Genomic DNA, 10,812 nt, shown 5'->3' with positions numbered 1-10,812 from the left:
CTGTACATATTTAAAAAGAAATTTAAATGAATAGAGGATCTATTTTATTGTAATTGTTAATGATGGATTTATTGTAATATTGTGTGCTAAAAAGTGTTTGTTTAAAATAATCTTTAAGATTTCCACTTGACAAGTATTGCTGGTTTCTGTTCTCTATCGCGTTTTCAACTTTAGTGCATCTTTTTGCTAAAGAACCAATGCTTCCATACAGTAACAGCACATGTTCTCAGGTCCTTCTGTGCATATCTGCATCTTATTGTGATTTCTGTTTAGTTTCAATCAGTCTCTAAAACACACACACTAAATGTCTAATCAGCCAGTGAAGACGGCTATTGTTTTTGTATAAAGAGAATTATAATTACTGTCGTCTAAACTAAACGTTACGCCTACAAGAAGACATTTTGCACTTCTGAATAAACTTCTGTGGTTGTTAAATTGATATAATTACCCTGTATGTTTGACATGTTTAGATGTGAAGTAGGACGTTATTTAGTCCTGTTATGAATCTGAATCCAGCAGTGTTCATCGTGGTAAACGCAGGATTTGTAGGCCGTGCACTTAATTACCCAGGGAACAGGGAACGTTCTCTCGAGGTTCTCTCTAAGTTCTCTCTAAGTTCTGAACTAACGTTCTTCCAGTAACATTAATAGAGTGTTTGTTCAGAGTTATCTGGACTTTAACGTTTTGAGAGCATTATTATTTCTTCATTGTTCATGGAACTATTTTACCTGAAATGTTTAGTTGTAAATTTTAAATGTTATTACTTGTTTTGAAACGTTCAGAGAACATTCACAAGTAATATTACTCTGATAATGTTCAAAGAGAGATACAATAGAATGTTCCCTTGACATTTGCATATCCAAGATTTTTTTTTTTTTTAGTTTTAGACATTTGAACATTCAGAGTACATTAATGTTTTTGCAACATTCTTAAAACACATTTTTGTTATCTGGTTGGTTCCCACAAAGCAAAACATGACCCACAGAAACACAAAACAGCAGTTATTGATGCCACACTGAGTTCAACAAAAAACAGATAAGCTCTCTCTCGCTCTCTCTCTCTCTCTCTCTCTCTCTGTGTGTGTGTGTGTGTGTAGGTTTAGGGGTAGGGTGAGTGTGTGTGTGTGTGTGTGTGTGTGTGTGTGTGTGTGTGTGTGTGTGTGTGTGTGTGTGTGTGTGTGTGTGTGTGTGTGTGGGTTTAGGGGTAGGGTGAGTGTGAGTTGGTGTGTGTGCTGATGGGAGGAATATCTCTGTATTGTCTGAGTGTGTGACAGACAGTGTGTCAGTGTAACACAGGGATCAGACAGAGAAAGATCTCCAGTCCATCATGAAGGTTGGAACCGCAGTGCTGATTCTCTCGGCCGTCCTGCACGCAGGTGAAGCACTTTCTCTCTCTTTTATGTCTTTTTTTTTTTTTGGTGTGTATCCCAAGATTTTAGTTTTGAACACTTTTGTGCTGTATTTTCACTGTTAAGGTAAGTTAGTTGTAATTGTTCTGAAATAGATTATTGTTTGCACCTTGTTTCAGTTGTATTTGTTTTCTGTAGCAGTGTTAGTTTAATGTGCACATTTAATGACATTTATCAGAAAACAGTGAACAGAGGTCAGTTGATTTGTGTGTCAGACGTCCGCTTCGTTTAACTGGCTTTTCTTTATCTTTGTCTGTTTTTCCCCCCAACAAAATACAGTAATAGTCGGAGTCAGGCTGTAAAGACTGATTAAATCACACCGTTCAACATTGACAGCAAAACTGCAACATTTATTTAATTTTTTAATATATATTATTTTTTAAACATCAAAAACAGACAAAGAGCCAAAAAACTTGTTCCCACATTTTGTCGAATTTTACAGAATTGCCAGAAATGGTGTATTTAATTATTTACAGACGTAACGTATATTTATTCGTTTGCAAACTCCTTTTTTATTTATTTTTATTTAAAGAAAATATATTTTCAAATGATAGTTTCAATCTTTGCAATGGTTTTCATTGTAATATTCTTGTGTGTTTGTTTGCAAATCTTCGTCACTGTTGTTGCATTCTGTTTCATTTTTTTTTTTTTGACAGACTTTGTGGGACACATCACACGTCCCATTAAATTAAGATAATGTGTTCACAGCTCTGCTTTATAATATTCTGATATGCTGTCACTTTTAAATAAGCACATTAAATGTGATCAAATCACACTCACTGGTTTAGTTTTCTCATCAAATGATTCTGTTGTGCCAAAAACAGATTGTGTGGAGTTTGATTTTTGCTTGCGTTTGTTTAGCAGAGCAGGACTGAAGGTCAGCGAGAGCGAAGGGTTCATCTTACGAAGACTCGAAAATGAAATCAGCCATATCTGAAATTAAACAAAAAAGATTTTCTCAAACATGTCGTCTAACTCAGAGGTTTAACTCGGGGGCCACAGGAGAGTGACGGCAGTGGAGAAAAACTGTGTAAAAAGAGTAAAAATAAATAAACAAATAATAAAAAAGTTGTCTGTGGAAAAGTCTAGAGAAACAGTGTGAAAAATGTAACAACAAATTATTAAAAAAAATATTCAAATAAATATATTCCGATAAATTAATTAATTCATTAGTGAGATAAATAAGAATAAAAATAAAATGTGATTAAAATAACCAAATATTAAAAATTTTATTAAAATAAATAAGTAAACAACAACAAATAAATATCTTTAACAATACAATAAGTAGACATATTTTTTCAAATAATAATTTGAATTGGTATATTTTGTCTAATATTTGAAGTTTGCGTTTTGAAGTATTGAAGTATATTATTTGAAGTTTTGAAGTAATTCTGTAATTTTCGTGTTTACTACTGCAAAGCTGCTTTGAAATCATTTCTCTTGTATAAATCACTAAAAATAAAGGAGACTTATAATATTAGACTATACATCGGGTCTTTAAATTATACATGAAAACATATAGCAGCCTTTTAAATATGGGGTTCTTCGTGAGGATGATCATGTTTGGTGGTCTGTGGCCTGTGAAAGATTGAAACCCCCTGATCTAACTGACAGTAAGAAGCATTCAGTCATAGGCTGAAACATGTGAATGTGTGTTTGACTCAAGCATGTGTGTTGTGTGTTCACATCAGTGTGTGGTCAGAGCCCCGTGGCGTCGGTCCGACCGAAAGCGGTTGCGGTGAACCTCGGCGACACTGTCAGCTTCCAGTGCCGTGTGACGAGCGGAGCTCAGCCCGTCCAGCTGGAGTGGAGGAGGATCAACAACCAGCCGCTGGGAGGTGCGTTGTTCACATCTACAACCATCTCAGAAAACACACATTCTGCTGAATCACCCAGCGAAAGGGGGAAACACCCTTTTTTACACCCTCCTTTTTCATTTTCAATTTTGACCCGGAAGTGGTTCGTAAAACTTTTTTTTTTTTTTATCCAGTTTTTAGTATGGGAAAAAACTTTGCTTAAAGAGTAAGACTATTAAAACACACATCATTTATCTTTCTCAGATTTTTTTTTTTTTTTTAAAGAGATTTAACCATTGAAACTAAATTGTTCTTAATTAACTAATTAATTTATCCTGGAGAAATGGGATTAAAGGATTAGTTCACCCCAAAATGAAAATTTCCTAATAATTTACTCACCCCAATGCCATCCAAGATATCCATGTCTTTCTTTCCTCAGTGGGAGAGAAATTATGTTTTTTGAGGAAAACATTTCTGGATTTTTCTTCTAACAATGGATGTCATTGGTTACCATCGTTTTTAAGTCCAAATCAATGCAATGCAAGGCGTGACCTTTCAACGTGATGACATAGTTCCCTGTCCGTTTGTCGATCAGCTCACTCCGAACTATTGAAGGTAAAAAGTCTATAAATTATATATATATTTTTTTAAATGACCAATCGTTTCGCTAGATAACAACCTCTTCTTCAGCTGTGATCGCGCACAGCCCGTTTAAACACTTAAGAGACTTTTGAAACTGCATTGATTTGGACTTAAAAACGATGGTAACCAATGACGTCCATTGTTAGAAGAAAAATCCAGAAATGTTTTCCTCAAAAAACATAATTTCTCTCCCACTGAGGAAAGAAAGACATGGATATCTTGGATGGCATTGGGGTGAGTAAATTATTAGGAAATTTTCATTTTGGGGTGAACTAATCCTTTAAATGCAGATCAGATGTTGAGTGCGTCTCTTCTAGAGTTTCACATCTCAACAGTATCTCAGTACGTGCTCAGGATTGTTAAAGATACCAAAGTCCGACTTATTTATCATAAAATTCTACCAAAGGACAAATGATGAATGAGAGCCAACGAGTTGGTCTATAGTAGGAGAAACCTAGTAGTAGAAGAAAGTAGAAGAACCATTCTTGGTTCCCCAAAGCCTTTCAGCGATCAGTTCTTAAAAGAACCATTTTTATCTTAGTGTGAAGAACATTTAAAAAAAAAATCATAAAGAACCTTTGTGGAATAAAAAGGTTTTATGGATGTTAAAGGATCTCTTTATGGAACCATTGAAAAACAATTTTTAGAAAGCATAATGCTGTTTTAGTTAGTAAAAAGACAGGTGACACATCAGATCATGGCTTTAATGGGTTTTCGTGTTATGCTGCATTTTGTCACAGATAACGTAAAGCTTGGACCTGATGGTGCCGTCCTGACCATTGTCAACATCCGTCTCAAAAACCAGGGCGGGTATCGCTGCATTGCCACCAACGCTCAGGGGAAATCCACCATCACTGCCACCCTGAGCATCAAACGTGAGTCCAGTGTGTTTCTCGCATATATTAAAGTGGCCATGGAAGGGAAGTTGCTCGTCTTTTCTACCCTGTTGTGAAATATGTCCGAGTGAAACGCTTCAGGAGCAAGAACAAATGTGGGGGGGCTTGATTGTGTCTGTGGGGAATTGATTGGATGGTTGTGGTTTGATATTGGCTGATCTCATGTGAGTGACAGGTTATAGCCCCGCCCACATCATCAGAGAAGAGAAGAGATGCTGCAAGAGGAACTTATGATGGAAATAATGATGTGCACTCATAAATTAGTTTGAATAAACACTGCAATATTACATTTTGATTTCATGGTGACTTTAAATTGACAATGTTTCTGTTATTGACTGATGCTGGTATGATACTGTAATTATCACAGGCAAAAACTAATCCAAACGCAAATCTAACAGTAAAAAATATATTATCATGAAATAAAATAAAAAGTTTGGAATTTGCAAAGAACAAAAGCTAGAATAATAATATGTGCAAATATATGAATTATACCAGAGAGGAAATTACTTTTGTTTCTTAATTTTCAATTTTGATTTAATTAATCTCTTGTGCTTCACTTTACTAGTGTATTCTGACAAAATAACTACCCGACTCGACCTGAAGGGCATTTTTTTGACATGTAAAACAACATCCAACCAAAGTTCACATGCTGCATTTTGAGCTGTTTCGGGAAAAACTGAAAGTAACACTCAAATAAAATAAAAATGAAAACAAAATATATAAATGGAGTAAATGCTGTATATGAATGATTAAAACTAAATAAAAAAATCCAAAAAACAAAACAAAATAATAAAAATAAAAAGCAAGTGTATACTTCCGCTGTCAGTCACCTGTATGATGAGTGTTTGTGTGTTTGTTCAGAGCCTCCGAAGGTGCGCGTGACGCCGTCCGGGCCGCTGACGGTTCGAGCGGGCGAAAGCGTGACTCTCGAGTGCAACGTCTCGGGGAAGCCACGCCCCTCCATCAGCTGGTTCAAACAGGAAGGAGGAAGTGAGACGGAGATGGTTTCCATGACAACAGACACCACTGCATTACTAACGGTGTGAAATATATTTCAATTATGGCAACTCTTGGAATATTTATGGCATGCAGTGTTGGTCAAATTACTTGGAAAAAGTAATTAGTTACTGATGACTGATTACTTCCCCGAGAAAGTAATCCAGCTACTTTACTGATTACTTATTTTCAAAAGTAATTAGTTACTTTACTAGTTACTTTTCAAAAACACGATGCACGAAATGAATACGCTATAATTATAAAGCAATAGACCTTTCTGCTTAATTCTTATTCTTTCTAAATATTCCATCATCTAAAATTGAATCAAATGAAACATTCTTTTTTAAAACTTGTTTTATTTGTTTCAGTATTTTAACTTTATGCACATTGCATCAATGACTCACTCATTAAGATGATCGCCTGCCGCCTCCTACTGGCGGTTTATAAATATTATTTCTATGCACAAATAATATTTCTTATTTGTATATTCAAAAAATATTTTAAATAATCTCATTACATTATTTAATGCAATTTATTTGATTGGTAACAGCCCTTTAGCATCTTATTATTCTATTGTAATTTATTGATCAAATTTAAGAATTTTAAATGAAAGATTAAGCAAACGATTAGGGAAAAATGCCCTTTATAAAGCAGGGCTCTCAAGTTTTACCAAAAGCTTGGAGTGAGATCACATGCGGTAAGGGGAGGAGCCCTAATGAAGCCACGCCCCCATATGTCCCCGCCCCCCAATTTTACCCATTGTTCATAATTAACCAGCCCAAATTGAAATTATAACAATTGGTAAATCTGATAAATGACAGAGCAATTGATCACATCAAATATACTCTTTAATGTTATATTTCAAAATTACAAATAAGTTATACAAAAATTACAAAAATATAACAAATTGCTCCAAACAGTTTGGAAAAACAAATCTTTTTGCATTTTGAATGTCTAGTCAAAATGGTATACCGGTAATTATTTATTGTGTGGTGCATGGGACATTGTGAACAAATGACATATTAGAGTATTATTAAGGTGTGTGTGTGTGTGTGTGTGTGTGTGTGTGTGTGTGTGTGTGTACACAAGAGTACACACTCCAGCTTATGAAATGTGTTTTGTGTTTGAAAAATACAAATGCAATGGCAATGATTAATGTATGTTTTGACAGGATATAAAATATTACCCAGAGCACTCTGCTTTAATACATAGCCTTAATGTAACTAGAAAGACTATTAATACAGTATAATATAGAATTTAAAATAAAATAAACAAATTTAAATGTATTTAAAATAAAATGAAGAAATACATCTTCATTCCTTCCCATACCCACTAACATTCCCTTAGTTTAAGAAAACGTAAGCTAGCCAAACTGAGCCAAAGCTTCTGGCCTGGTTGCAGAGTAGTTGTAGAGTTTTTAACTGCATTAATAATAATGTAAACGATGGGCTATATATTAAATGTTCTAGCCTAAAAGCGTTAGACGAGCTTTCTTCCAACTTACCTTCTCCATTACGACGTGTGTTCGCGCAATGTTGTTGGTTACCTAGTAACGAACGTCCGGTGGCCGAGAATGTTCCGTCAACTTCTGTGTGTTCGCGCATCTGTGTTGCCTTGTAACGAACGCAATACGTGCTGAGATACGTGCTGGCGGCAGGAAACTTCACTTTGTGTGCCTGCGCCTCGTATACAACGTTATATATAAAGCTCGCAGGACAACTTGGTTGGCATTGCCTTTTCAGCGTGAGAAATACACGGTGTGGCGTGTGAGCGTGTGAACTGGTTGAATTGCGTGTGTCTCACGCCCAATGCGTGAGACTTGAGAGCCCTGGTTAAAATATCATAAATATGCCGATTTATATATGTTAAAGCTGACTGAACTGATGAGAATACTGATTCGGAATAAATTACATTTACAACACACACACACAAAAAAATCTCATTTTTTTCCTGTTCTAACAAATGTTTTTACTCGGACAAGTGAATGACCGACCGAAGGACAAATGAAAAGGCTTAAATGTTGAGCCCTGGTATATATTTTTTATTATTATTCATTTATTTACCCATAAACCTGTCTTTAGGAAGCCATAAGTTACAGTGGCAAGAATACCTTTGTGAAACCTTCGGGGGTGGTGGACAGGGTTTACATTAAGACAGGAGTTTGCCTTAATCTAGTTGATCATGCATTTCTTTTTTTTTATTCCACAGCTGGTGTGTGCAGTTTTTTATTGCTTGCATTAAAATAATTTTCTCTTGTTTTTTTGTTTTTTTAATTGCAGTATTTTTCTTCTGCCATTCATGCTTATCAGCTCCATGCAATCTTAAGCTTTTCTTGGTTCAGCTGCAGACAGTCTGAAAAGGTTTTTTGGCAGTTTGCTAAAATAAAAGACCCATTCTAAGAGCCATCGTTTAAGCTGTTGACTTTTCTACCTTGGGAAAGAACGTTAAACGGACAACTTAAAAAGGCATGACAAATCATGACATAAGACTGACATCACTCACAACGTACCAATGCATTATCCCTCATGAACAAATATAACGTCTGATGTTTGCACGTGCATACCAGTTTACCATTACGACATCGTTCATGAATAAACATGACGTCTGAACACGGACACACGGTGCGTGTTGACGCGTCAAAATTCACGCGTTTCGTTTAAAGACTTTTGAACGCGATCGCTTGCCATAGTGTTTACCACTGACTTCGCGACGCTCATGTCATTGTCACTCACGAGTCACGGCTCACGTCGCGAGACAGTCTCGCAGTATAACGCAGTAACGCAGCCTGCTTACGGGGAAGTAACAGTAATTTAATTTCTGTTTTTGCAATTGTAATCCCTTACTTTACTCGTTACTTGAAAAAAGTAATCGGATTACAGTAACACGTTACTTCTAACGCGTTACTGCCCATCAGTGATGGCATGTAATTTAATGATGCAATGTATTTGTTCCTGGTGGACTGGATCTGGAGTATAGACTCACTACTGCTAACAGAGACACAGACACACTTCTGTGACTTTATAAGATAGCAGCATATCTTATAAAGTCACAGAAGTGTGTCGGTGTCTCTGATAGACACACATAAATCCCGTAGCAGATCTTGGCAGGTGGAGCTGGGGAGGTGGAGGGGTTCAGAGGAACTCTGATAGCTTACAGTAAACACTGAACCAGACTATTAAATGTTGAGCAAGCAATCTCATTGGCTGCAGGATCAGCTGAGCCAATCAGCTTGTGCCATGTGGTAATGATGTGATTGACCAGCTTGCGAACTAGATATTTCACTTTCAGTCATTTTAGGATTCATTCACATCTCTCTCTCTCTCTCTTGCTCCCAAAGGTGACAGTGATGGCAGCAGAGGATGCTGGGATATTTGTGTGCCGTGCTCAGAGTGGGGAGGGGCTTGCTGAGGGGCGGGTGGAGCTGGAACTGGAGGGCGGAGCCTCGGCTCCTCAGGCCTCGGTCGCTAACACAGATCTCACCGCCGTGGAGGGTCAGAGCATCACCATGCACTGCAACGCCACCGGTAACGCCACTCTCAGGGAAAATTAACACCATTAACACTTAAAGTCATGATGAAACGTAAGTAGCGGCAGTAATCTTGTGTATTGTGTAGGGCGGGATTTGGTTGTCAGTCAAGATGTGGGTGTTGCACTCAAAAATGCAAATTGAGTTGATTCGAAATTACGAGGTCAAATGCTTACAGCTTTCCATAAGTCTGCACAGTGAACTCATGATCTCACTGTAATTCCTCAGGTTCTCCCACTCCGGTCATTTCCTGGTCGAAGCTGCGGGCACCGTTGCCATGGCAGCACAGCGTGAGCGGCGGGAGTCTGACCCTCAGTAACGTGGGACGGCAGGACTCAGGTACAGCGTGAGTGAGCGAACGCGTGCTTTACATATGGGATGATTACTGAAATAATATTACTGTAAATTTTTGGACTACTTAATTGTAATTAATTGTTAAATTCACTATCAGTTTTCAGTATCAGTATAGTTTTTTTTCACAGTGTAGTCCGTATACACCGTAACTTTGGTCAAAAAACAAAACTGCATGCATTTTGCGTAAGACCATTGTGTTGGTTGTGCTTTAACTGTGAGTGACTGTGCGGATGAATATGATTATCTGCTGCTCATAAAACATTCAGTACTAGAGATATAACCAGTTTACATGAAAGGATCTCAAGCTACTGTATCTTTACCCATTAATAGACACGCTACTTCCGTGAAAATAAATTCCAGCACAACCTGGAACTCTGTTAGAGCCAGTAGCGTACCGTGGGGTTTCAGTCAGGGCCTTCAGTAACGATCTACCCCCCCCCCCCCCAAAAAAAATAAAATAAAAATACAATCATGCACTGTATGCACTGCGTAACATCAACGACGAGACAGCTGATCTTCAACCTCAGCGCACACGCACACCACTGTACATTATAAAAGCTGAGCTGAAACATCTCGCGCACGGATGTAAGTTAGTAATACAAATAAATAAAACATCTCCGGTTAACTAGCAGGACATTAATTTTCGTTTGTTGAATAAGATGCATTCTAGCGCTGAAATGTGTTGTTCAAGCTGAGTGCTCGTTGCCGCTGTTATCAGTGGCGCGGATACAGTGTTCTCTTGTGGCTCGCGCACAGTTTTCACTCAGATGCGCGCTTCAATCTAGCGCCGTTGCGGAGACTTTCTATTCGTTGAAATCTTACAAAACAAAATGCACACAAACGCCTTGCTTGATATACAACCACTGATGAACATATTCGGTAAAATAAAAATAAAAAACTATACAAGTGTGGACTCGAACCCAGAACCTCTGACACACTTGGCTAAAGTTCTACCACTGGACCATCGTCGAACACTAAAGTTGCATAGTTATCAATGGATTTACTCACGTGGAAATTCTCGGTATTAACAAAATTGGTAGATCTAGAATGACAAATGTACCCAAAATGACCCAATGTACTAATGAAATTTATTTCTGGACATCGTAATGTTATTTTTCCTGAAAATTGTTATTGTACACAAACATGTATTGTATCTGCCCACCCATGTCGATGACATCAGCGCGGGCTAGCCAT

At 37.4% G+C, this 10,812-nt stretch overlaps 1 protein-coding gene across 1 annotated transcript in view; it reads left to right on the top strand.

Annotated features, from left to right (window-relative positions):
• The first annotated feature begins 1,009 nt into the window (after nucleotides 1-1,009).
• Nucleotides 1,010-10,812, top strand: part of sid4 (secreted immunoglobulin domain 4) — a 14,924-nt gene continuing 5,121 nt past the window's right edge. Inside the window, exons 1-6 of the mRNA XM_081360127.1 lie at nucleotides 1,010-1,375; nucleotides 3,100-3,246; nucleotides 4,587-4,721; nucleotides 5,604-5,782; nucleotides 9,076-9,262; nucleotides 9,493-9,603. Coding sequence (XP_081216253.1) covers nucleotides 1,327-1,375; nucleotides 3,100-3,246; nucleotides 4,587-4,721; nucleotides 5,604-5,782; nucleotides 9,076-9,262; nucleotides 9,493-9,603 — 808 coding nt within the window. The 5' untranslated portion in view covers nucleotides 1,010-1,326. The remainder of the gene's footprint in view (nucleotides 1,376-3,099; nucleotides 3,247-4,586; nucleotides 4,722-5,603; nucleotides 5,783-9,075; nucleotides 9,263-9,492; nucleotides 9,604-10,812) is intronic.

The sequence above is a fragment of the Scardinius erythrophthalmus genome (genome assembly GCF_964197995.2).
Source record: "Scardinius erythrophthalmus genome assembly, chromosome: 3".
Classification (NCBI taxonomy): Eukaryota; Metazoa; Chordata; class Actinopteri; order Cypriniformes; family Leuciscidae; genus Scardinius; species Scardinius erythrophthalmus.
The sequence above is the reverse complement of the archived record's forward strand: the minus strand, read 5'-3'. Positions and strand labels throughout refer to the sequence as shown.